At 50.0% G+C, this 27,619-nt stretch overlaps 1 protein-coding gene across 3 annotated transcripts; it reads right to left on the bottom strand.

Annotated features, from left to right (window-relative positions):
• Positions 1–450: 450 nt before the first annotated feature.
• On the bottom strand, positions 451–27,578 carry DSTYK (dual serine/threonine and tyrosine protein kinase). Of its 3 annotated transcripts, XM_053998116.1 has the most exons (15): positions 27,263–27,575; positions 18,846–19,585; positions 17,733–18,384; positions 15,524–15,798; positions 13,591–13,674; positions 12,253–12,429; positions 10,062–10,191; positions 8,200–8,356; positions 6,995–7,127; positions 6,014–6,127; positions 4,492–4,606; positions 3,556–3,690; positions 2,117–2,630; positions 1,693–2,061; positions 451–1,636 (listed from the first exon to the last, which is right to left on the bottom strand). In XM_053998116.1, the coding sequence occupies exons 1-13, from the start codon at positions 27,492–27,494 to the stop codon at positions 2,443–2,445; spliced, it is 3,132 nt and encodes a 1,043-aa protein (XP_053854091.1). In that variant the 5' UTR covers positions 27,495–27,575; the 3' UTR covers positions 451–1,636; positions 1,693–2,061; positions 2,117–2,442. The 3 variants fall into 3 exon arrangements, with proteins under 3 accessions (XP_053854091.1, XP_053854090.1, XP_053854092.1); XM_053998115.1 differs by having other exon boundaries at positions 451–2,061; XM_053998117.1 differs by lacking the exons at positions 451–1,636; positions 1,693–2,061; positions 2,117–2,630; positions 6,995–7,127 and having other exon boundaries at positions 3,604–3,690; positions 27,263–27,578.
• Between the last annotated feature and the right edge of the window lie 41 nt (positions 27,579–27,619).

The following is a 27,619-nucleotide window of genomic DNA, read 5'->3' as shown; positions in this document are numbered from 1 at the left end:
ACTCTGGGAATGCCAGAGCAGGGACTGGATCCATAAAAAACCCACTCTGGAATTCCAAAACAGGGATTGGATCCATAAAAACCACTCTGGAATGGCAGAACAAGGATTGGATCCATAAAAAACCCACTCTGGGAATGCCAGGAGAGGATGGATCCATCCAAATCCATTCTGGGAATGCCAAAACAGGGATTGGATCCATAAAACCCACTCTGGAATGGCAGAACAAGGATTGGATCCATAAAAAATCCACTCTGGAATGGCAGAACAAGGATTGGATCCATAAAAACCACTCTGGAATGGCAGAACAAGGATTGGATCCATAAATCCCACTCTGGAATGGCAGGAGAGGTTGGATCTGTCCCCATCCCACCAGGAATTCCAGCCCATCCCCCACGGGTGCAAGGAAGGAACAAAAAAAAGCCTTTTTTTTTTTTTTTTTTTTTTTTTTTTTTTTTTTTTTTTTTCATTTTTCCTCCATAAAAAGCTCCTGAATCCATTTTATTGCACAAAGAAAGGAAAAGATTCCCACTAAACCCATCCTCGGCCACGGGCAGCTGGAATTTCAGCCAAGGAATTCCACCTTCCCTGGGAATTCCAGGGAGAATTCCCAACTCCTCAGTTCCTCATGGAGCCACCAAGGGGCGTTTCCTGCTCCAGACCAGCCCAATTCCACCCCAAAAATGCAGGAAGCAAACTGGGATTTCCAGGAATTTGGGAAAGACGACCTTGCCCAGGATCCCCCTCTTCTCTATCCCCATTATTTTTTTTTTTTTTTAATTCTTTCCAACCAAATTCCAGCCCTGGAGTGAAAGTGAGGGGAAGAAGGAAGGATCTTTCTTCCCATCCAATTTGGAAAAAACAAACAAAAAAAAAAGCTGGAAAATCAAATCCTCTTTTTTTTTAAAACATTCCTGTGCACGCTCAGCCCAATTTAAAACTGCCACGACAATCCCATGAATTCCAAGCCCCAAATCCTGATTTCAAAGGAATTTTGGCACTTTCCCCCCATGGGATAAATCAATATTTTTAAGGACTTTTTGTGCTGCTGCAAAGCAGAACCTCTGAGGAATGCGGTGTGGGAGCAAGGGAAGGTTTCTCCAGCCATTCCAGGAAATTGAAGGAAGCAAAAGAGAAGGAAAAAAGGAGGAGGAAAAGGTGGGATTAGGGATCAATAGCTTATCCAGGTGGGGTTTTCCAAGTCCCCGTAGAAAAACACGGAAGCTTTGCTCCTGTCCATGTAAACATTTCCAGCTCCTTGGAGCTTCCCAACACTTCCTCATCCTAAAGTTTGGTGCCTCTTCCTTCCTCTCCGAGTGCTCTGGAATTGCTGCCAGCGGCAGAGGGAGGAGCGGGATCGTTCCCCCGGGGCTTTGGGAAGGGATTTTCCCATCCCACAGATCCCTCCCAAGGCTTGGGATTGGCAAAGCCCCTCCCGTGAGTCCGAAGGGTTTGGGTTTTCCATCCCTCGGCCACGCAATTCCGTAGGGATAACGGGGTGGGATTGGGATGGAGCTGCCACCCCCTGTCCCACACAATTCCATAGGATAACGGGGTGGGATTGAGCTGTCACCCCCTGAGCCCCTCCTTGTCCCACACAATTCCATAGGATAACAGGGTGGGATTGGGATGGAGCTGTCTCCCCCCTGTCCCAAACAATTCCATAGGGATAACAGGGTGGGATTGAGCTGTCACCCCTCCCTGTCCCACACAATTCCATAGGATAACGGGGTGGGATTGGGATGGAGCTGCCACCCCCTGTCCCACACAATTCCATAGGATAACGGGGTGGGATTGGGATGGAGCTGCCACCCCCTGTCCCACACAATTCCATAGGATAACAGGGTGGGATTGGGATGGAGCTGCCACCCTCTGAGCCCCTCTCTGTCCCACACAATTCCATAGGGATAACGGGGTGGGATTGGGATGGAGCTGCCACCCCCTGAGCCCCTCCCTGTCCCACACAATTCCATAGGATAACAGGGTGGGATTGGGATGGAGCTGCCACCCCCTGTCCCACACAATTCCATAGGGATAACAGGGTGGGATTGGGATGGAGCTGGCCTCCCCCTGTCCCAAACAATTCCATAGGGATAACAGGGTGGGATTGAGCTGTCACCCCTCCCTGTCCCACACAATTCCATAGGATAACAGGGTGGGATTGGGATGGAGCTGCCACCCCCTGTCCCACACAATTCCATAGGATAACAGGGTGGGATTGGGATGGAGCTGCCACCCCCTGTCCCACACAATTCCATAGGATAGCGGGGTGGGATTGGGATGGAGCTGCCACCCCCTGTCCCACACAATTCCATAGGATAACAGGGTGGGATTGGGATGGAGCTGCCACCCCTCGGAGCTCCTCCCTGTCCCCCCTCGGGGCTGGCTCGCAGCTCCACGGCAGAGGCGGGGCTGGAATTCCCAAAATCCCGCCGCAATTCCCGCTCAGGTGGAGTCATCCAGGCCTTTGCTGGGATGCTCGGAGCCGGCCCGGCAGAGCCTGTCCATGATTCCCTGGAGCATGGGCTGCACGATTCCCAGGAGAGGCCGCTGGGAGGAGTCCCCGTCCCAGCAGGCTTCCATCAGCTGCCAGCATTCCTCGTCAAACACCGGGAGCCGCTCCGGACGCACCCCTGGAAACACAGCGGGATCACCAGGAATGCCAGCAATTTCCAGGGAAAGCCCTGCTCATATCCAAGGAAAGCAGGTGGAGGGGGTGGGTGGCACAGCTGGATCACCAAGAATTTCTAGGGAAAGCCCTGCTCACATCCAGGGAAAGCAGGTGGAGGGGGTGGGTGGCACAGTGGGATCACCAGGAATTTCCAGGGAAAGCCCTGCTCATATCCAAGGAAAGCAAGTGGAGGGGGTGGGTGGCACAGTGGGATCACCAGGAATTTCCAGGAATTTCTAGGGAAAGCCCTGCTTACATCCAGGGAAAACAGGTGGAGGGGGTGGGTGGCACAGCGGGATCACCAGGAATTTCTAGGGAAAGCCCTGCTCACATCCAGGGAAAGCAGGTGGAGGGGGTGGGTGGCACAGTGGGATCACCAGGAATGCCAGGGTTTTCCAGGGAAAGCAGGTGGCACCACAGGATCACCAGGAATTTCCAGGGAAAGCCCTGCTCACATCCAAGGAAAGCAGGTGGAGGGGGTGGGTGGGGGTTGGAGCTCCTGGGAAAGGGCCACATTCCAGCAATGCTGCCAAGGAATCGCTGAGGGCACTGGGGGGCACTTCCAGAGGGTGGCCAAATCCATGGAATCGTGGACTGGAACACAGGGCTGGGTTGGAAGGGACCTTGACCTCATCCCATTCCATGGGCAGGGACACCTTCCCCAATCCCCAGGCTGGAGCCTGGGACACTGCTAAGGATGGAGCAGCCACAGATCCTCTGGGAATTCCATCCCAGCCCCTCCCAGGGAAGGATTTATTCCCAATATCCCACCAAAGCAGCCCAGGGAACCCTGGAATGGGTTGGGTTGGAAGGGATATCCCATCCCGTGGCAGAATAAATCTGGATTTTCCCAGCAGCTCAGGTGTTTCAGAGCTGAGCCCAGGTACCTCTCCTGACGTTGTTCCACAGGTGATCTTTGCTCGCACACCTCTCAAAAGCCTCGGGTAACTTCACGTGGCCCGAGCAGAGGTACCAGAACAGGATCCCAAAGGCATAAACATCCACGGAATTGTCGTATTTCCCTGGGAAAAAACCACGTGGGATCAGCAGGGAAAAAAATCACTGGGAGCTGGGCAGGCTGAGAGGTGATTCCAGGCTTCCACTTCCCCAAATTTAAACCTCAATCCCATAGCAGGGAGGCAAAACCTGTGTGAAACCCAGGAAGGCAGCAGGAGCTGGGATCAAGGTTAGGCTTTTCCAGTTCCCAGGATTTATAAATTTAAGCTGTACCAGGAATTCCCAAACTGAGCTCAGGTGTATTTTAAACACCAACAGCTGTAAGGCTCAGCTCTGTCCGAGGCAAACAGCCCCAGAAATATCCCAGAAATCCCCTAAATCCACACCAACAGAGTTGCTTCCATTCCATCCCAACCTTATCCAAGCAGGACAGCTCTGACAGACCAAAAGTGTTGGGAAAAGTGGGATTGGAACTTCCCAGTGCTTCCAAAACTCAGGAAAAACCCTCAGGGCAGCTGCCAGAATTCCCAGCGAATCCAAACTCACTCCAAGGTAGTAACAGCTTGGAAACTCCTTCCAGGGAATCCTTCCTGGAGTATTTCCCTGTGAAAGCCAAGGATTTCCAGCTTCCCCCTAATGATAATTTACCCTTCTAATTGCAAGGGCGTTAATCACCTCAGCAGAGCTGATCCAACCCCATTATCCTCTGTCAGGAGTGGCACTTAAAACACAGGAAAAATCCAGAGCATGCATGGAAAGCAGGGAAATTCCTGGGCTTGGAATGGTCTCAGGAGCAGCTGAGAGACGAATTCCAAGGAATTGTGTTCAGAATTCCAGGCAGAGCAGTGGATTCAGGGGGATCCTACCTGTGAAGAGCTCGGGAGCCATGTGGATGGGGGTGCCCACGATGCTGCCAGACATCATCGCCTCGGGTTTGCAGAACCCCAAATCCGTGATTTTGGCCCGATTCTTTTTGTCCAGCTGGGGAAAAAGCCACAGGCAGGCAGGTGAGAACTTCATTTCTCCCATAAAAATATTGATTTTTGCTATTGTGCTGGTTTTACAAAAAAAAAAAAAAAAAATTTAATAATTTTTTTTTCTGAGAGAAGCTATTTAAAAAAATCCCCTCTATTCCCAAAAATGCTGGGAAATAAACAGCTCGAGATGTGTTCTGTGGCAGCAGCTCTCTGAAAGAAACACAACTTTCCCAAAAAACTTTTAAAGTGAGTTGTAACTCTGAGTTCTGTGTCTGCTGCTGAGGATGTGAGCTGCTGGCATCTTCCCACTGTCCTAACCATGAAATGAGACTGATCTGGGAAATAAACAGATATTCATTATTACATTGTCCTAACCATGAAATGAGACTGATGCTGGAAATAAACAGGTATTAATGATTACATTGTCATAACCAATGTAATGAGACTGATGCTGGAAATAAATAGGTATTAATTATTACATTGTCCTAATCATGAAATGAGACTTATCTGGGAAATAAACAGATATTAATTATTACATTGTCCTAACCATGAAATGAGACTGATCTGGGAAATAAACAATTGTTAATTATTACATTTTCATAACCATGAAATGAGACTTATCTGGGAAATAAACAGATATTAATTATTACATTTTCATAACCAATGTAATGAGACTGATCTGGGAAATAAACAGTTGTTAATTATTACATTGTCATAACCATGAAATAAGACTGATCTGGGAAATAAATATTAATTATTACATTGTCCTAACCATGAAATGAGACTGATCTGGGAAATGCACAGCTCGAGATGTGCTCTGGGCAGCAGCTCTCTGGTCACAGAGAGAAACACACAACTTTCCCAGGCATTTTCCTGGGAAAAAAAGGCTGTGAGAAGATCAGAGAAAAGAACCAGAAACAATTCTTATCTCCTTGCTGCACCTCTTGTGCACATGTGGAATGTCTTGTGGAGATTTGTTTACCAAAGGCTGGTTTCTTCATTAGCCAGTGGTGATGGTGTTTGGTCTGGAGGCCCAACAAGGTCCACCTGTATCATAACTGTCTCTAAAAAAGCAATGGGTGTTTTAATAAAGATTATTATTGATTATTATTCTGTGAACCATGGAGTCAATCAATTCCAATCATTACCCAGCCTGCTGCAATGACAGTGTCCCAGTCAAAATCTGTGATTTTGTACATAAAGCCAGCATTAATTGGTGCCTCACCTGTGAGGGGCTCCTGCTCCCTTTGCCCCAGACTTGCAGCCAGGAAAGGAGGCAGCAAAACCTCCCTGTGGCTGACACCAGCACAGCTTAAAATATGTGGAGAAATTTATTCCCTCACTTAAAGCTTCTTTTTTTTTCCTCACAAAAAAGGCTCTGGGATGAGGCAGAGGCAGGGATTTTCCTTACCAGGACGTTTTTGAGTTTGATATCCCTGTGCACCAAGCCCTGGCTGTGCAGGTACCGGATCCCTTCCACCACATCCAACGCAATCTGCAACCGTGGCTCCAATTCCAGCCCAGCCTGAGGGGAAAAACATGGATTTTAGTCCTGAAAGTTACTTTAGCCTGCTCTTCTTTACTAAAATTGAGTCATTTCAGCTTTGTTTTACAGATTAGTGGGGAATTCTTAATTAGAGAGTCAGTTTTGGGTTGGAAGGGAGGGGAAAACTCATCCCATGGGAAGGGGGACATTTCCCACTAAACCAGGTTTAGTCTGAGGGAAAAACATGGATTTTATTCCTAAAAGTTACTTTGGCCTGCTCTTCTTTACCAGAACACTGAAAATTGAACAATTCCAGCTTTGTTTTGCAGATTAATGGTGATTTTTTTTTAATTAGGGACTCACAGGTTTGGGTTGGAAGGGAGATCAGAACTCATCCCATGGGTAGGAGGACACTTCCCACTAAACCAGGTTCAGTCTGAGGGAAAAACTCAGATTTTATTCCTAAAAGTTACTTTGGCCTGCTCTTCTTTACCAGAACACTGAAAATTGAACAATTCCAGCTTTGTTTTGCAGATTAATGGTGATTTTTTTTAATTAGGGACTCACAGGTTTGGGTTGGAAGAGAGATCAAAACTCATCCCATGGGTAGGAGGACACTTCCCACTAAACCAGGTTCAGTCTGAGGGAAAAACATGGATTTTATGCCTAAAAGTTACTTTGGCCTGCTCTTCTTTACCAAAATTGAGAAATTCCAGCTTTGTTTTATGGATTAATGGTGATTTTTTTTTTAAATTAGAGAATCAGTTTTGGGTTGGAAAGGAGATTAAAACTCATCCCATGGGCAGGGGGATACTTCCCACTAAACCAGGTTGCTCCAATCTCTGTCCTGGCACTTCCAGGGATAAAATAAAAATAAAATAAATATTGAATAAGAGAATTTGGCACCTTCAGCCCCGTGTAGAGGTCCCTGTGCAGCCTCTCCATGATCAGCAGCACAGCAATGCTGGAGCCTCCTCCATAGCCATAATCAATAACGGAGCCATGCAGGTGCACCAGCCTCTCGTGGGACTGCAGGGACCTGCAGAGGGGTCAGCACACAAAACTGGGGTCATTTTTATCCTGAACTCCAGCCCAGGCCAAGGGAAGAAGCCCCAAAATATTTGCAGAAGGCTCAGCACAGAAAATTTGGGTAATTTTTATCCCATCCTCCAGGCCAACGGAAGAAGCCCCAGAGTCCCTGCAGGGACCTGCAGAAGGTTCAGCACAAAAAATTGGGATCATTTTTGCCCCAAGTCCTTGCAGGGACCTGGAGCAGATTCAGCACAAAAAATTTGGGTCATTTTTATCCCATCCTCCAGCCCAGGCCAAGGGAACAAGCCCCAGAATCTCTGCAGAACATTCAGCACAGAAAATTTGGGTCATTTTTGGCCCTGTTCTCCAGCCCAGGCCAAGGGAATCCCTGAAGGGACCTGAAGCAGATTCAGCATAAAAAACTGGGGTCATTTTTGGCCCCTGGGTCCCTGCAGGGACGTGGAGCAGATTCAGCACAGAAAATTTGGGTCATTTTTGTCCCCAGTCTCCAGCCCAGGCCAAGGGAAGAAGCCCCAGAGCTGCAGATTTAGCAAAAATTCCCAGCACGGCTCAGAGCAGCACAACCCTCAGCTGTCTGAGCCAATTAAACTCAAAAGAAAAAAGCCTTTTTAAAAGTTAGAGTCACAAAAAAACCCATTCTTCTTTCAGCTGGCTGTGCCTGCAGCTGTTTACTGCAAACCAGCTGCTCTCTGCACTGCAGAGCCATCCTTGGCTTTTTTGGGAATTCAGGCAGGACAAGGAGTGGGAAAAGAGAGAGGATTGACCACCAGGAATCAGGGGAGGAGAATTGCTGCTTATTATGGTCTGTAAAGTCGAATTTCCTCTGAATTTGGACAGCACAGGCAGCAGAGAAAGGGAATTGATTAAGGCAGGAAGGAGCATCCCTGGCTGAGCATTCCAGGAGCTCCAATCCCAGATTCCTGCAGCAAACCTGGGCGTGGCACTCTGAGGGGTGACAAAGGGGACATCAGCCACAGGCTGGGGGCTCTTCCAGCCTGAATAACCCTGGGAAATCAGTCAGATCCCTGTGGAACGGGGAAAGCACTCAGGATACAAACCTCATGTAGTGAAATTCCAGTGCCAGGTCGTTCCAGTGCTTCTCATCCGGAGGGACGACGGATTTGAGGGCGCAGGGGAAGTGTCCCCCCCAGCTGTCACACAGGTACACCACCCCGTACTGGCCTCGGCCCAGCTCCCTGCCCAGCTTGGGCTTCCCTGCAAGGCACAAACCCCAAAAATCAGCCCCCAGTCCCAGGCACACATCCCAAAAACAGCCCCAATCCAAGGCACAAATCCCAAAAACAGCCCCAGTCCAAGGCACAAATCCCTGGAATCAGCCCGCAGTCCCAGGCACACATCCCAAAAACAGCCCCAATCCAAGGCACAAATCCCAGGCACAAATCCCAAAAACAGCCCCAATCCAAGGCACAAAACCCAAAAACAGCCCCAATCCCAGGCACAAATCCCAGGCACCAATCCCTGCAATCAGCCCCAATCCCAGGCACAAATCCCAGGCACCAATCCCTGCAATCAGCCCCAATCCCAGGCACAAATCCCAGGCACCAATCCCTGCAATCAGCCCCAATCCCAGGCACAAATCCCAAAAACAGCCCCCAATCCAAGGTACAAATCCCAAAACCAGCCCCAATCCCAGGCAAAAATCCCAAAAACAGCCCCAGTCCAAGGCACAAATCCCAAGAAACAGCCCCAATCCAAGGCACAAATCCCAAAAAAACAGCCCCAATCCAAGGCACAAATTCCAGGCACAAATCCCTGGAATCAGCCCTCAATCCAAGGCACAAATTCCAAAAAACAGCCCCAATCCAAGGCACAAATCCCTGGAATCAGCCCCAATCCAAGGCACCAATCCCCAAAAACAGCCCCCAATCCATGCCACAAAAACCAGCCCGAGTCCCTGCAATCAGCCCTAATCCAAGGTGACAAATCCCAAAAAATAGCCCCATTCTAAGGCACCAATCCCTGCAATCAGCCTCAATCCAAGGCACAAATCCCTGCAATCAGACCCTAATCCCTGCAATCAGCCCCAAATCCAAGGCACCAATCCCAATAATCAGCCCTAAATCCAAGGCACAAATCCCTGCAATCAGCCCCAATCCATGTTTTTCCCTCCTGTACATTCCCAGCTGTGAGGTAGTTGGGAGGTGCCCGTTGAAACCTAGGTGGAAAATGGAATGAAAATCCAAACTGGATTTTCTGGAAAATGCCGTGAAAATCCAAATTCCTTCCCCCCACCACTGCTGGGGAGGAGGGGGCTCCTGGCAGGAACCCACTTCCAGCAGGAACCCACTCTCAGCAGGAAGCATTCCCAGCATGATCCCGCTCCCAGTAGGAATCACTCCCAGCAGGATCCCTCTCCCAGCAGGATCCCCCTCCTAGAAGGATCCCATTCCCGGCAGGAGTTGATCCCACCAGGAATCACTCTCAGCAGGATCCACTCCCGGCAGGATCCCATTCCCGGTATGATCCCATTCCCATCAGGATCCCCATTCCCAGCAGGATCCCCTCAGGATCCCATTCCCATCAGGATCCCCATTCCCAGCAGGATGCCATTAGGATCCCATTCCCAGCAGGATCCCATTCCCAGCAGGATCCCCTCCCCAGCAGGATCCCCTCCCCAGCAGGATCCCATTCCCAGCAGGATCCCGTTCCCAGCAGGATCCCATTCCCAGCAGGATCCCATTCCCAGCAGGATCCCGCTCCCAGCAGGATCCAATTCCCAGCAGGATCCCGCTCCCAGCAGGATCCCCTCCCAGCAGAATCCCATTCCCAGCAGGATCCCATTCCCAGCAGGATCCCATTCCCAGCAGAATCCCACTCCCACCAGGATCCCGTTCCCAGCAGGATCCCATTCCCAGCAGGATCCCCTCCCACCAGGATCCCCTCCCAGCAGGAGTCTCACCGTGCAGCAGCACGTCCTGCAGGGATCTGCTCTCCAGCGAGAGCCGGGCCAGCCGCGGCGCGTGCTCCTTCCTCACGCGCAGCCACAGGTCCTCGGTCCTCTCGAGCCGGCCCGAGTGGCCGTCCTCCAGCTGCGGGGCCACACGGGAAATCAATCCGGAAATCAGCGAGCGCGGCTCGCGGGAGCACAGCCCGCAAACACCGCCCGCACCAAACGCCGCCCGCACCAAACACCGCCCGCAAACACCGCCCGCACCAAACACCAAACACCGCCCGCACCAAACACCAAACACCGCCCGCACCAAACAAACACCGCCCGCACCAAACACCGCCCGCACCAAACGCCGCCCGCACCAAACACCAAACACCACCCGCACCAAACACCAAACACCACCCGCACCAAACACCGCCCGCACCAAACACCAAACACCGCCCGCACCAAACACCAAACACCACCCGCACCAAACACCAAACACCACCCGCACCAAACACCAAACACCACCCGCACCAAACACCGCCCGCACCAAACACCAAACACCACCCGCACCAAACACCGCCCGCACCAAACACCAAACACCACCCGCACCAAACACCAAACACCACCCGCACCAAACACCGCCCGCACCAAACACCAAACACCGCCCGCACCAAACACCGCCCGCACCAAACACCAAACACCGCCCGCACCAAACACCGCCCGCACCAAACACCAAACACCACCCGCACCAAACACCAAACACCGCCCACACCAAACACTGCCCGCACCAAACACCAAACACCGCCCACACCAAACACCGCCCGCACCAAACACCAAACACCGCCCGCACCAAACACCGCCCGCACCAAACACCAAACGCCACCCGCACCAAACAAACACCGCCCGCACCAAACACCGCCCGCACCAAACACCAAACACCGCCCGCACCAAACACCAAACACCGCCCGCACCAAACACCAAACACCACCCACACCAAACACCAAACGCCGCCCGCACCAAACACCAAACACCGCCCGCACCAAACACCAAACTCCGCCCGCACCAAACACCAAACACCGCCCGCACCAAACACCAAACGCCGCCCGCACCAAACACCAAACACCGCCCGCACCGGCACACAGGCGGCTCCGTGGATTTACACACACACAGAGGTTTAGGGACGTGCACGGAGAGACTTAGAGATACACACAGACTTAGGGAGAGGTGGATTTAGAGAGAGATAGACAGATGTAGGGATGCATATGGATTTAGATATATAGATATTTAGATATAGAGATTTAGAGATGCATACTTAGATATACGTATCGATTTAGAGATACATACAGATTTAGATGTATAGATTTAGATATATAGATATTTATATATAGATTTAGAGATATATACTTATACACATAGATTTAGAGATATATAATTAGATATACATATAGATTTAGAGATAGATTTAGATGAATAGATTTAGATATGTAGATATTTAGATATATAGAGATTTAGAGATGTATATACTTAGAGATACATATGGATTTAGAGATATAGATTTAGATATATACATATTTAGAGATACATATAGATTTAGATATATATTTTTATATATATAGATTTAGAGATATATGCTTAGATATACATATAGATTTAGAGGTACATATAGATTTAGATATATATAGATTTACATATATCTATATCTAGATATATCTATATCTAGATATCTAGATATCTAGATATATCGATTCCCCGAGCTGCTGGAGAGTTATTTGGTGTTTTTACAGTTAAAATTCAACTTCCCAGACCCTGCCCCAAACTCCTGGGCAGTTTTTGGTGTTTTTACAGTTAAAACTCCACTTCCCAGCCCCAACCCTGAGCTGCTGGGCAGTTTTTTTTGGTGATTTTACACTTAAAATTCCACTTCCCAGCCCTAACCCTGAGCTGCTGGGCAGATTTTGGTGTTTTTACAGTTAAAACTCCACTTCCCAGCCCTAACCCTGAGCTGCTGGGCAGTTTTTTGGTGTTTTTTACAGTTAAAACTCCACTTCCCAGCCCCAACCCTGAGCTGCTGGGCAGTTTTTTGGTGATTTTAGAGTTAAAACTCCACTTCCCAGCCCCAACCCTGAGCTGCTGGGCAGTTTTTTGGTGTTTTTACAGTTAAAACTCCACTTCCCAGCCCCAGCCCTGAGCTGCTGGGCAGTTTTTTCCCCCTGACCTGGCGCAGGGAGGCGGCGAAGGCCTCGTGGGAGCTGTTGAGGCGCGTGCGGAACTGGCTGCAGATGCTCTTGGCCAGTTTGGAGGCGCTGAGGCTCTCGATGGCATCCTGGGCCACCTTCCTCTTCCAGTCGCTGGTGATGGCCGGGGGGCTGACCCACGTGATCCGCTGGATTATCTGGGAAAATCCCGGAATCAGAGAATCGCCAGGTTGGGAGAGACCTTTGAGATCAGCCCAGCCCCAACCTCTCAACTAAATCCCAAAAATCAGCTCTGAACCCAAGGCACCAATCCCAAAAATCAGCCCCAATTCAAGGCACAAATCCCTGCAAACAACCCCAATCCAAGGCACCAATCCCAAAAATCAGCCCCAATTCAAGGCACCAATTCCTGGAATAAACCCTAAATCCAAGGCACAAATCCCTGCAATCAGCCCCCAAACCCCAAAATCAGCCCCGAACCCAAAGCACAAATCCCAAAAATCAGCCCCAAATCCAAGGCACCAATCCCTACAATCAGCCCCAATCCAAGGCACCAATCCCAAAAATCAACCCCAAATCCAAGGCACCAATCCCTGCAATCAGCCCCAATCCATGGCACAAATCCCAGAAATCAGTCCCAAATCCAAGGCACCAATCCCTGCACTCAGCCCCAATCCATGGCACAAATCCCAAAAATCAATCCCAAATCCAAGGCACCACATCTGATCTTTTTTTTTTAAACACATCCAGGAATGGTGACTCCACCACTTCCCCGGGCACTTTATCACTCTTTTAGTCAAAAACCTTTTCCTAATCCAGCCTAAATTCCTTCCTGAAATTCCTGCTCTGAGCTGGAACTTCATTCCCTCCTCGGATGGATGAGCAAGAACAAGACTTTTCCTCAACTAATCCCAGCTCAGAGGGGAACAAACTCCACATTCCTCCTCCTCCTCCCTTCCTGGGACAGGGATCCACTCTGCAATTCCGTGGTTTCTAACGAAGGGCGAGGCAGAGCAATTTAATTACCCACTAATTACAGGAAGTGCTGATTCCAACACCTGGAATTTCCACACCTTGGCCCAGGAAAAAGCTGCTTCCCTGGAAATTTCACCCATTTGGGAACAGCTCTCCCTGATTTCCCCATCAATATCGTGATCAATCCCCTCTGGATGAGAATCCTGGAATTCCCAGAATGGCTTGGACTGGAAAGGATTTTAAATTTTATCCCATTCCACCAGCCCAGGTTGCTCCAACTCCATCCTGGGGCACTTCCAGGCATGGAAATCTCCAGGAATAAACTCCCAGAGTGAATTTAGAGGATTCTTTGCTCCAAAATTCCCTTTTCCAAGCGTCCATACCTGTTTGATCTGTTCCCACAGCATCCTGGTCACCGTGGAGCCCGAGTGGAAAGTGACCTCCACATGATAGGCTGCGTTCAGGATCTGGAAAAGCAGGGAAAAGAGGGAAAAATGGGAATTCTGCCAGCCAGGAGCTTTGCCAGAGCCTGTGAAAATGGAAAAAATTGGGATAGTCCATAAATCACACGGTTAATTGATTTATTGTGTTGTTGCATGGGTGTTTTCAGGCTTTCATTTGATTATTTTATACAGGTTTAGGAGCAAATTGATTTATTGTGTTGTTTCATGGGTGGTTCTAGGTCATAATTTGATTATTTTGTAAAAGTTTATGAGATAATTGAGTTATTGTGTTGTTTCACATTGATTTATTGTGTTATTTCATGAGTGTTTTATGCTGTAATTTGATTATTTTATACAGGTTTAGGAAATAATTGATTTATGGTATTATTTTATGGGCGGTTCTAGGCTGGTTATACAGTTTTAGGAGCAAATTGATTTATTGTGTTGTTTCATGTGTATTTTATGGCCATAAATTGATTATTTCATAAAAATTTAGGAGCTAATTGATTTACTGTGTTATTTTCCATTGATTTATTGTGTTATCTCATGTGTGGTTTTATGCTGTAATTTGATTATTTTATACAGATTTAGGAGCTAATTGATTTAATGTGTTACCTCAGGTGTGTTTCATGGCCATAAATCGATTATTTATACAGATTTGGGAGATAACTGATTTACTGTATTATCTCACATGGGATAGTTTGATTCTTTCATACAGATTTAGGAGCTAATTGATTTACTGCATTATCTCCCATGTGTTTCATGGCCATAAATTGATTATTTATACAGATTTAGGAGCTAATTGATTTACTGTGTTATTTTCCATTGATTTATTGTGTTATCTCATGTGTGGTTTTATGCTGTAATTTGATTATTTTATACAGATCTAGGAGCTAATTGATTTACTGCATTATCTCCCGTGTGTTTCATGGCCATAAATTGATTATTTATACAGATTTAGGAGCTAATTGATTTACTGCATTATCTCCCGTGTGTTTCATGGCCATAAATTGATTATTTATACAGATTTAGGAGCTAATTGATTTACTGCATTATCTCCCATGTGTTTCATGGCCATAAATTGATTATTTATACAGATTTGGGAGATAACTGATTTACTGTATTATCTCACATGGGATAGTTTGATTCTTTCATACAGATTTAGGAGCTAATTGATTCACTGTGTTACCTCACACGTGTTTCATGGCCATAATTTGATTATTTATACAGATTTAGGAGCTAATGGATTTGCTGTGTTACCTCATGTGTGTTTCATGGCCATAAATGGATTATTTATACAGATTTAGGAGCTAATTGATTTACTGCATTATCTCCCGTGTGTTTCATGGCCATAAATGGATTATTTATACAGATTTAGGAGCTAATTGATTTACTGCGTTACCTGATGTGTGTTTCATGGCCATAATTTGATTATTTATACAGATTTAGGAGCTAATTGATTTACTGCATTATCTCCCGTGTGTTTCATGGCCATAAATTGATTATTTTATACAGATTTAGGAGCTTATTGATTTATTGTGTTACCTCATGTGTGTTTCATGGCCATAAATTGATTATTTATACAGATTTGGGAGATAACTGATTTACTGTATTATCTCACATGAGATAATTGGATTCTTTCATACAGATTTAGGAGCTAATTGATTCACTGTGTTACCTCGTGTGGGTTTCATGGCCATAAATGGATTATTTATACAGATTAGGAGCTAATTGATTTACTGCATTATCTCCCGTGTGTTTCATGGCCATAAATGGGTTATTCCATAGCGATTTAACGTTATCTCCCGTGTTTTTCTAGCCATAATTTGGCCCTTTCCCACCCGTTTGGTCCCACTGCAGCCCCGTTGCAGACCTGTTTGAGATAGTTGCTGGTGATGTGGCCGGAGCCCTCGCGGGGTTTCTCCAGCCCCCGGGGCGGGTGCACGGAGCCCTCCCAGGACTCCTCCAGGCTCTTGAGGCAGCGCTCCAGGGTCCCCACGAAGCTCTCGCGCAGGTAATCCACGGAGCTGATCAGTTTGTTGGCCACGGCCTGGTTCAGCCTGGAGATGATCAGCTCCTGGATCTGCTGGATGCAGCGCTTGATGTCCTTGGAGCTGACGGGCTCGCCGCTCTCGGGAATGATGATGTCTGCAGGAAAAGGGAGGGAAAATCATCCTGAGGGATGCTCTGATGTTGCCCCGATTTTTCAAAGTGTTCAGTTTTCTTTTATAGTGGTTTTGGAAGTTTTAAAGTTCTCATGAAACCTCTTTAGCCTTCTGATGATGTTTACATATTTGAGAGTCAGAGCTCCCACACAATTTCACGTATAAATAGAATTGTTTCCATATTTCTCTGTGGGTGGAGAGAAATGATTGATTGATCTTTGGGCCAGTGTGGTTGGAGAGGTGGTAATTCCATCCTCCAATCCACGGTCACCTTTGGAATTCTTTAAATACCAAATGTTTGAATAAAACTGGCTCTTTTTCTCTTTTGAACTTCCCAAGCTTCTGTGTGCCCATTTCGTGTCCAAGAGCGACACTCTGAGGAGCACAAACTGCTCCTAACGTTGTTTTAAAATAATGCTCTTCCCAATGATGCCAGAATTGCATTATTATTATTATTGACAAAATTATGATCATTTTATCCAAGATTATTAATTATTATTTTATCCAGTATTATTATTTTATCCAAGATTTATGATAATTTTATCCAAGATTATAATGATCATTTTATCCAAGATTACTATTATTTTATCCAATATTATCACCATTATTTTATCCAAGATTACTAATGATTTCATCTACAATTACAACCATTTTATTCAAGATTATCATTATGATTTTATCCAAGATTATAAATGATTTTATCCAAGATTATGACCATTACAGCCACAATTATTTTATCCTAGATTATTATCACTTCATCCAGCAGATCATGCTAAAAAATGGGTATTGCCTGATCCCTGATTTTCATCTGTGTTTGGGGTTCTGGGACCATCCAGGAGTTGCAGGTTGGAGTCTCACTGAATTCCTGGAATTACTGTGGTCAGGATTTGCCTGATCCCTGATTCTGATTTTCATTTAGGGCTCCGTGACCATCCAGGAATTGCAGGTTGGAGTCTCACTGAATTCCTGGAATTACTGTGGTCAGGATTTGCCTGATCCCTGATTTTGATTCATGTTCAGGGTTCTGGGACCATCTGGGAATTGCAGGGTGGAGCCTCACTGAATCCATGAATTATCATGACCAGGATCTGCCTGATCCCTGATTTTGATTAATGTTTGGGGTTCCGGGATCATTCGGGAATTGCAGGCTGGAACCTCACTGAATTCCTGGAATTACCATGGTCAGGTTTTGCCTGATCCCTGATTCTGATTTGTGTTTAGGGCTCCGTGACCATCCAGGAATTGCAGGTTGGAATCCATTAATTATTGTGCTCATGATCTGCTCAATCCCAGATTTTGATTCATATTTGGGGTTCTGTGACCATCCAGGAACTGCAGGTTGGAATCCCACTGAATTCCTGGAATTATCATGGTCAGGATTTGCCTGATCCCTGATTTTGATTCATGTTTGGGGTTCTGTGACCATTCAGGAATTGCAGGTTGGAATCCCAATGAATCCATGAATTACTGTGGTCATGATCTGCTTCATCCCTGATTTTCATCTGTGTTTGGTGCTCCGTGACCATCCAGGAATTGCAGGTTGGAATCCATGAATTACTGTGGATTTGCCCAATCCCCGATTCTGATTTGCGTTTAGGGCTCCGTGACCATCCAGGAATTGCAGATTGGAGTCTCCCTGAATTAATGGAATTACTGTGGCCAGGATTTACCTGATTCCTGATTTTGATTCCTGTTTGGGGTTCTGTGACCATCCAGGAATTGCAGGTTGGAGTCTCCCTGAATTAATGGAATTACTGTGGCCAGGATTTGCCCGATCCCTGATTCTGATCTGCATTTAGGGCTCCGTGACCATCCAGGAATTGCAGGTTGGAATCCCACCCAACTCCTGCGCCGATTTTGCATTTCTTACCGACTCCCTCACCCCTACCCACCCCAAACCCTCCAGCTGGCTCCCACCTCGGAACTCCATACTGGCAGCATCCTCCAGCAGCTCCTCCTTCATATTCCCCAGGGTGTCCACGATCATCTCCTTCATCTCCTCCTGCTTGCGGTTGGCGATGCCCATCAGCGACTCGTAGAGCTCGTTCTCCTTCCTGCGCGTGTACTCCAGCCGCTTGGGCGTGATCTGCAGGTCCCGCTGCATGTCGAAGGCCTGGTTGATGAAGATGTTGAGGCAGCGCCCGTGAACCTCGCTCAGCCTCGTGGCCGCCTCCACCAGGTGCTGCTGCAGCACCTGCCTGGAGAAGGAGCTCAGCAGCCGCAGCTTCTCCAGCTGCTCCACCAGCATGGAAGAGCCGGGAACGCCGCAGCCGCAGGGGCTGGAGGGGCTCAGGTATTCCAGATCCAGCAGCTGGAGGTGCAGCGGGGATTTGGCCTTGGTGGGGTTTTTGGGGGAGCTCAGCTCGCTGCCGGCCTCGGGGATTCGGAGGAAGAAGATGGGGAGGGAGAATTTTTCTTTGATTTCCCGAAGTTCTGCCTGGTCCGATGGGGACAGCTGGGGCTCGCTGATGGCAAAGGTGACAACGGGCAGCACCTGGTTCACAAACTCGGCCAGGGTGGCCTCAGCTGACTGGAAGCCCCGGCACGGAGCCACCACGATGTCCACTTCCTGGGGAAAATAAAAAAGGAGGAGGTTTGTTTTGGAGAGGTTTTTTTTTTCTGGGAAAATGCCCTGGGATTCGTTCACGCACCAAAAAAACTGGAATTCCTCAAAGCAGATCTGGAGTCTCACCTGCAAGGCTGATCCTTAACTCCAAATTCCTTATTTTGGACCAAATCCTTGGAGTTTTAAGACAAAACTTAGGACAAGTGTCCCAGGAAAGAGCCAGCACAGGAATTCATTGAACAGGGCTGTGGCAGTGCCACCCCAAGCTCCCCACGGACCAGGGACAGTGGCAGTGCCACCCCAAGCTCCCTATGGACCAGGACAGTGGCAGTGCCACCCCAAGCTCCGCACAGACCAGGGACAGTGGCAGTGCCACCCCAAGCTCCCCATGGACCAGGACAGTGGCAGTGCCACCCCAAGCTCCCCGTGCACCGTGGCAGTGCCAGGCACGGTGCCACCCTCACCTTGAGCAGCGCGCAGGGCAGCACCACCTCCAGCTCTGCCACCCTCTGCGCGGGATCCTCGGCGTCCCCGGGCACCTGCAGGTCCTGCTCGGGGATGGTGTCCCAGTGCCCGCTGTGTGCCACCAGCGCCTGCACCAGCTCGTACTGCCCGGGCAGCGCCAGGCTCAGCCGCGGCCGCGCCCCGTGCGTGAAGCGCACCCGGCGGCGCCGGCAGCGCTCCTCGGTGCCCGTGCCAGCCCCGGGGGTGGGCAGCAGCTTCTCAGTGACAGTCCCAGCGGTGGAAAGCAGCTCTTCAGTGCCAGCGGTGGAAAGCAGCTCTTCAGTGCCAGTGCCAGCCCCGGGGGTGGGCAGCAGCTCCTTGGTGCCAGCCCCAGGCAGCAGCGCCGCGGTGGGAGCCCCAGGGGTGGGCAGCAGTTCCTCGGTGGCAGTGGCAGCCCCAGGTGCAGGCAGCAGCTCCTGGGTGCCCGTGCCAGCTCCAGGGGTGGGCAGCAGCTCCTTGGTAGCAGTGGCAGTCCTGGGCAGCAGCTCCTCGGTGGCAGTGGCAGCCCCAGGGGTGGAAAGCAGCTCCTTGGTGGCAGTGGCAGCCCCGGGCACGGGCAGCAGCTCCTGGCCCAGCAGCGTGTTGAGCAGGCGGCCCTTGGCGCGGCAGTTCTGGCCCAGGATCAGCAGGCACGGCCGCCAGCTCACCGAGCGCTGCAGCTGCTCCTCCTCGTGCCGCGGGAACGACACCGGGCTGTGGCCTGCAACGGGGACAGGGCTCAGGGGCTGTCCCTAAAAACGGGACATGGCAGCCCCACGGCCCCGGGGGACGCCCAGGGCAGCTCCTGCTGTGCCAACGCACGGGGCCGTGCCAGGGTGGCGGCAGGAAAGGGATTTGTTGTTGCTGTAGGATCGCAGAATGGCAGCAGCTTGGGAAGGGATGAGCCCCAGGGAAGGCAATTTGCTGCAGCCAGAAGGTTCTGGAACAGCCTGAGAGCCCACAAAGTTCCCTCAGAGCCTACAAACCTCCCTCAGACCCTACAAACATCGCTCAGAGCACACAGACCTCCCTCAGACCCTACAAACATCGCTCAGAGCACACAGACCTCCCTCAGACCCCACAAATACCCTCAAACCCCACAAACCTCCCTCAGAGCCCACAAACCTCCTTCACACCCCACAAATGGCCCTCACACCCTACAAACATCACTCAGAGCACACAAACCTTCCTCACACCCCACAAATGACCCTCAAACCCCACACACCTCCCTCAGAGCCCACACACCTTCTTCACACCCTACAAACATTGCTCAGACCCCACAAGCTGCCCTCAGAGCCCACAAACGACCCTCACCCCACAAACCTCCCCTACACCCCACAAATGGCCCTCAGACCTCACAAACCTCCTTCAGAGCCCACAAACCTCCCTCACACCCTACAAACATTGCTCAGAGCCCACAAACGGCCCTCACAACCTACAAACCTCCCTCACAGCTCACAAATGGCCCTCAGACCCCACAAATTGCCCTCAGACCCTACAAACGTCACTCAGAGCACACAAACCTCCCTCACACCCCACAAATGGCCCTCAAACCCCACAAACCTCCCTCATACCCTACAAACATTGCTCAGACCCCACAGACGGCCCACACAACCTACAAACTTCCCTCACACCTTACAAATGGCCCTCAGACCCCACAAACGTCACTCAAACCCCACAAACGTCACTCAGAGCCCACTAACCTTCCTCACACCCTACAAACATTGCTCAGACCCTACAAACCACCCTCAGACCCCACAAACCACCCTCAGACCCCACAAACCACCCTCAGACCCCACAAACCTCCTTCAGAGCACACAAACCTCCCTCACAGCCTACAAACATTGCTCAGACCCCACAAACGGCCCTCAGACCCCACAAACCTCCCTCAGAGCACACAAACTTCCCTCACACCCTACAAACATTGCTCAGAGCCCACAAACGGCCCTCACAACCTACAAACCTCCCTCACAGCTCACAAATGGCCCTCAGACCCTACAAACGTCACTCAAACCCCACAAACGTCACTCAGACCCCACAAATGGACCTCACCCCCCAAATGGCCCTCAAACCCCACAAACCTCCCTCATACCCTACAAACATTGCTCAGACCCCACAAACGGCCCTCACAACCTACAAACTTCCCTCACAGCTCACAAATGGCCCTCAGACCCTACAAACGTCACTCAGAGCACACAAACCTCCCCCACACCCCACAAACATCACCTGGCTGTGCTAATTCAGGCTCAGGGCGGAGTTTAGCTCCTGTTTTGTTTTTTAAAAAGTCCTAAATCCCGCTTTGGCGAGAGCTAAATTCAGCGTTACCCTCGTGCACCGCAGCAGAACGGCTCTGGCAGCCCCAAAACCACGGACACAAACAAATCCCTCACCTGCTGCGCTGCAGGAACACCAAAATTCCAGGGCACACGGCCCAGGAATGAAATTAAATGGGAAATGGAGCCACCAGTCCCTAAAAAATGCCCAATTTGAGAGGTACAAAGCACCATGATTGCTGTGATACTGGAAGGGATTTTACAGGGTCAAAAATGCTGTTAAAAATTGCTGTTAAAATTCTTTTTTTTTTTTTTTTTTTTTTTTCATGAGTCATGTTCTGGCAGCCCAAATTGTCAGGAAAACGAGATCCTCCCCTTCACCAGGATCCTCCTCACGCTCCAAACCCCATGAAAGAGATCCTACAACACATCCCTCTCCTCACTCTGACAGCTTAATCACTGCAGTTTAATTAAAATCAGCCAAATTTGGAGCATTTTGTGTAGTCTTAGACTGGTTTAAAGCTTCTTTAAAACCCTGCCCAAGGTTTGCCTTCCCCTCAAGTGTTCCAGCTGGAAATAGGATTTTGGAGGAGTTTTTCCACCCCAAAACTAAGGAAAAACCCTCTTTGTGGCCCAGCACTGCACCTCTGCTTCACAGAATCCCAAACACCGAGTTTGGGATTGGCTTAAGGGAGGAATTTCTCCTTGAAGTGCGATTTTTTGGGATTGTTTCCCAAACAAGCCTTTCAAGAGCCACATCAAGTGACCAGAGGGCTGGAAGCTGACCAGGAGCTCACAAAAGATAAAGATCTGGGAAAATCCCACAAATTGCACATTTGAGCCTTCATCTGTCGCATGGCTTTGATCTGGGGACATTCCTTGGAGCTTCTCCTGGGATTCAGGATCTGGAGCATGAAAAAAGCAATTCAGGCAGGGCTGCAGAGGCAGAGCCTTTTCTCTGCTGAGGTTTCTGAAGGCAAAAGAGGCAGCAGAGCTCCCTCTCCTTCTTCTCCTCGTTCCAGGCAGGCTTGGAATTGGTGGATCCTCAAGTCCAGCAAAAATATCTCCGAAAAATCACAGGGATACAGCAGCTTAAATGAAATTATTGAAGGATTGTTTATATGGATGGAGAATCCTGAGATGGTTTGGGGTGGATCTTAAAGCTCATCCCGTTCCTCTGCCATTCAGGGACATCTTCAGTCCTGGCTTTGGACACTCCCAGGGATGGAGCAGCCATGGATTCTCTGGGAATTCCATCCCAGCCCCTCCCCACCCTCACAGAGAGGAATTTCCTCCTATATCCCATCTAAACCTTCCCTCCTTCAGCTCGAGGCCATTCCCCTTATCCAGGTGAAAATTCCCTTTCCAGGGAATTCCTTCTTGGAGCTCCTTTGGCTACTGGGAAACTGCTCCAAAGTCCTGCTACATCCATCTTTCCTCCAGGATCTGAGGTTAAAACACCTTTCCCAAGGTCCTCCCAAATCCATCTCTTTTCCAGGATCCAGGGTTAAAAACACCTTTCCCAAGGTCCTCCAAATCCATCTTTTTTCCAGGATTTAGGATTAAAACACCTTCCCTGTGATTCCTGTGATCAGCACGGACACGGATCCAGGCTGTGAGGGACCCAGCAAAAAGCAGGATCAGAACTTTTCCTAAGGTCCTCCCAAATCCATCTTTTCTCCAGGATCCGTGGTTAAAATGCCTTTCCTAAGGTCCTCCCACATCCAACATTTCTTCAGGATTTGTGGTTAAAACACCTTTCCTGTGCTTCCACACCCCGTGATCAGCACGGACACGGATCCAGGGTGGAAGAGACTCAACAAAAAGTGGGATCAGAACTTCTAACGTCCTGCTGCATCCATCTTTTCTCCAGGATCCGAGGTTAAAACACCTTCCCCAAGGTCCTCCCACATCCATCTTTTCTCCAGGATTTGTGGTTGAAACACCTTTCCCATGTTTCCACACCCCGTGATCAGCACGGACACGGATCCAGGGTGGAAGGGACCCAACAAAAAGCAGGATCAGAACTCCTCCTAACACCACATCCACCTTTTCTCCAGGATCTGAGGTTAAAACATCTTTCCCAAGGTCCTCCCAAATCCAACATTTCTCCAGGATTTGTGGTTAAAACACTTTTCCTGTGCTTCCACACCCCGTGATCAGCACGGACACGGATCCAGGGTGGAAGGGACCCAACAAAAAGCAGGATCGGAACTTCCCAGCGGGATGCAGCCACATTCCAAGGTTGTGCCAGGAGCTGGAGCTCCATCCCAGCTCCGTCCCAGCTCGGGCCATGTGACCAACACCCCAAGGCACGGGGCAGCCCCGGGGCACACGTCCCATGAATTCCTGGGATGAAAGGAGGCCTGTCCACGGAACAAGGGCGGCTCTCAGCAGGACTCCTCTCCAAATCCACTCAAAGCTCAGCAGAACAACCTCAGCTGGGATTTGTGGAATCCATGGAAGCTCCAAGCATTGACTGATCCCTTTTCCTGCACTTTGATGGTCTTGCTCGCCTTTATTCCATTTTCCAGACGTGTTTTTTGCCAGTCTTGAGGGTTTTTCCAAGGATTCCGACCATTTCTGAGCTGCTGGTTGTGACTTCCAGCAGGCTTTGACCACCACGAGATTTAATCTCAACACATTTGTATCAACTGAGGTGTCCAAAACCAACTTGGAGCAACCTGGAACGTGTGAGACTGGATGGGGTTTAAGGTCCTTTCCAACCCAAACCAGTCTGGAATTCTAAATAAACCCACTTTTAGTTCCATATCAGCACAGAGGTGTTGATTCCAGGAGGAAAAACATCCAATTAATTCTGATTTCAGCAGCTCCAAAGGCTGCAGAGCCAAATTCCATCCTCTGAAGCTCCTTGGGAAATCTTTTCATCAGCCTGAGGAGTTATTCCACAAATCCCACCCAAATCACCTTTCCACTGCTCTTAAACCCAACTTTTTACCCCCAAAAGGAGCCCTAATCCTTAGGGGATCACATTGATATCAGCAGAGCTCACATTTGAACAGGATAAACCCCTCAGCCAGCAGAGATCAGCACAAAAACACCTCCAAACCCTCTGGATAACTCCCTAAAAAAATACATTTATTTATGGAAGCTGAGCCCCAGCACACACCATTAAGGGAAGTCCCAGTTGCGGCCCAAAATTCTGGGGATTTCCTCAAAAACTTCCCAAAATAAGGCAAAAGAAACCTCCAAACCCTCGGGTTTCCAGGTCAGATTGTTCCAATCATTACAGACACAAAGAAAACAACCCCAACGAGCAGAAAACAAATTGATTTTTTTTTTTTTTTCATATCTTTACTTATTTTATGCTGCAAACTCCTAACTCAGGTTTTGTTTTTAAAGCTCCCCCAAGAACCCAAAAGCCTCAGGATTGGAGGAAAACATTCCCAAATTCCCAAAAGGCAGTTCCTGGAACACCATCCCAGGATTCTATTTGTACATCCATACAAATAATCCTTCAATAATTCCAGGTAAGGAATTATTAACAGTCCAATTAACAATCCTTTAATAATTCCACTGCTGTGCCCCAGTGATTTTTTTGGGGGGGATTTTTGGGCTGGAATTAAAGGATCCCCAAATTCCCCAGCCTGGCTGGAGCGAGGAGAGGGAGCTCTGGGGAAGAGCCAGGATTTTGCTGACTCCCTGGGAAAAGGCAGGCAGAGCAAACACAACTTTCCCTTCCCTCACAAACAGTGGCTGCCCCTGGATCCAGCTCAGCTCTGCTACCAGGAGTAACCTGGGAGTAACCTCGGAGTAGCAAAGCCTCGGAGTGACGGGTGTTGTGTCACCCTCCAAGCAGGGAAAGTGGGAAATAAAAGGATTTCTTGGCTCCTTGAGCTCCCCTGAGGGGTTCAGGTGCTCCTACTCAGCAGATACTCAGCAGATACTCAGCCCTGGCTGTGTTTGGAAGCTGATCCAAAGGGAATTTCCCTCCCTGTGCTGTCCCAATCCATCCTGCAGGTGCCCCAGAAGCAAACCCTGCACGTTGGTTTGGTTTCCGAGACATCCACGTTTATTTTCCAGGTTTATTTTCCCCCTCTCCACCCCACCCCACTGCCCAGCTCCCTCTGTGCTGCACAAAACCGACCCTGCTCAAGTCCTTGGATGAAATTCCTCTGCTCTGGTACCACCTGAAGGGCAGATTTTGGGGAAAAATCACGGGAAATTGCGCTCTTTAAACTTCCTGACACTTGAAAACCTCCCCAGGGGAAAAAAAAAATGAGGATTTCCACAATCCTGGTTTGATCCCAGCCACGTCCAGCCTGGCTTTGGGGGCTCCCAGGGATGGGGCAGCCACAGATTCCCTGGGAATTCCATCCCAGCCCCTCCCAGGGGAGGATTTATTCCCAATATTCCATTGAAACCAGCCCAGGGAATCCTGGAATGGGTTGGGTTGGAAAGGATCATCCAATCCTATGGGCAGGGACACCTCCCACTATCCCAGATTGCATTTTATCACATTTTTATCCAGATTTCAGCTGCAATTTTATCTATATTTTATTTTCTTTTATCTATTTTTTTCCATTTTAATCCATTTTTTATCCACTATCCAACTTGACCTCAGGGACTCCAAAGGATGGGGCAGCCACGGATTTCCAGGGAAGGATTTATTCCCAAAATCCCATCCAAAGCAGCCCAGGGAACCCTGGAATGGGTCGGGTTGGAAGGGATCACCCAATCCCACGGGCAGGGACAGCTCTCACTATCCCAGGGTGCAATTTTACCCATTTTATCCATTTTATTCACTTTATCCACTGTCCAACCCATCCTTGGCCACTTCCAGGGATGGAGCAGCCACAGCTCCCCTGGGAATTCCATCCCAGCCCATCCCCACCCTCCCAGGGAAGGATTTATTCCCAAAATCCCATCTCTCCCTGCCCTCTGGCAGTGGGAAGCCATTCCCTGTGTGCTGGCACTGCATCCCTTGGAAATATTCCATCTTTTCTCATCAGCTCCTTCAGGTCACCCCAAATCCCCCTCTCCTCCAGGCAGAACAATCCCAAATTCCAAACACCACACGGTCACCTGGCTCTGCCCCTTCCCAAAATCTCCTTCCCCACCCAGCCTGCTGAGAGGGGCAGCAGCCACTTCCCAAAATCCCCAGGCATTCCCAAAACCTTTCCAGCCACAACTCCACAGCACCACGAGGGGAAAATGAACCCCAAATCAGCCCAAAACCAATCTGGTTTTATGCACAGACAGAAAAAACTCAACACTTGGAACGTGAAACCAGGATCTGGAGCGCAAGAGGAGCAGGTCCAAGAACCCTGGACAAGAACCCTGGACAAGAATCCTGGACAAGAACCCTGGACAAGAACCCTGGACAAGTGGCCACGAGAGATGAGTCTGGAGCCTTTTGGGGATGAATGAAGAAGACCTTTATGGACGTTCCACGTCACACTGAGCCCCTCTCACGAGACAGTCTCATGGAAACACCAAGTCCTGCCCGTGCCACCCGCAGCTCTGCCTGTCAACAGCAGCAGAGGAGCAGAGAGCCCCCGAATGAGGCCGCACTTGCCACGGAACTCCGGGACACGCAGGGAATTCCAGCCCCTCGTGCCACCCCCTTCCAGCTGCGGCCTCTCCTGAACGCCCCCTCCCCTCCCTGCGGGGCTGGAGCTGCGCGTGGGGCTCAGGGGGAGAGGGTCCCCGTCATAAATCCATGGAAAGGACCCACAGGGATCGTGGCTCCAGCTCCTGGCCCTGCCCAGATTCCCCCCCAAAATCCCACCCTGGGCATCCCTGGAGCGGTGTCCAAACGCTCCTGGAGCTCTGCGGCCGTGCCCATGCCCTGGGGAGCCTGGGCAGCGCCCAGCACTCTCTGGGAGAAAAATATTTTCCTCATCCCCATCCTAAATCACCCCCTTCCCATCTCCCTTCGCCCCACAAAGCCTCTCCCACCCTCCAGGCACCCCCAGCCCTGTAACCCCCATGACAGCCCCCCCCAAGCCGGACACTTCCCTCCGCACCGCAACCCTCACAAGCCCCCCAGAGACCCCTCACAGGCCCCCCAGAGACCCCTCACCCGCAGAGGTTTCCCCTTTACCCCCAGAGACCCCTCACCCTCACAGCCCCGGCCCCGCCCGCCCCCGCCCCTCTCTCACCGCCGTCCCCGGGACCCCCATCCCCATCCCAGGCGGAGCGGGGGCCGTCACCGGCAGGCGCCGAGGCGAAGGGATGTCCCTGGGAGAACTTGACGTCGCGGAAGAACCTCTTGGTCTCTCGCAGGTTGTGCTGCAGCCGCGCCAGGTGCCGGTTGTAGTGGCCGAAGGAGCGGCAGAGCTCCCGCACGGCCCCGCCGGGACCCCGCCATGACGGGGCCTCCTCGCCCTCCATGTCCTCCGGGTCCGCCCCGCTATCCCCTCCCCACCGCGGGCAGCTCTCGGGCCCTGCCAGGCTGCCGCCCTTCGGGGAGGAACCTCCCCGAGGATTTCCTCTCCTCCCGACCCCCCCCACCCCCC

Source organism: Vidua macroura, chromosome 24 (assembly GCF_024509145.1).
Source record: "Vidua macroura isolate BioBank_ID:100142 chromosome 24, ASM2450914v1, whole genome shotgun sequence".
Taxonomy (NCBI): domain Eukaryota; kingdom Metazoa; phylum Chordata; class Aves; order Passeriformes; family Viduidae; genus Vidua; species Vidua macroura.
This window is presented reverse-complemented; position numbering and strand designations above follow the sequence as displayed.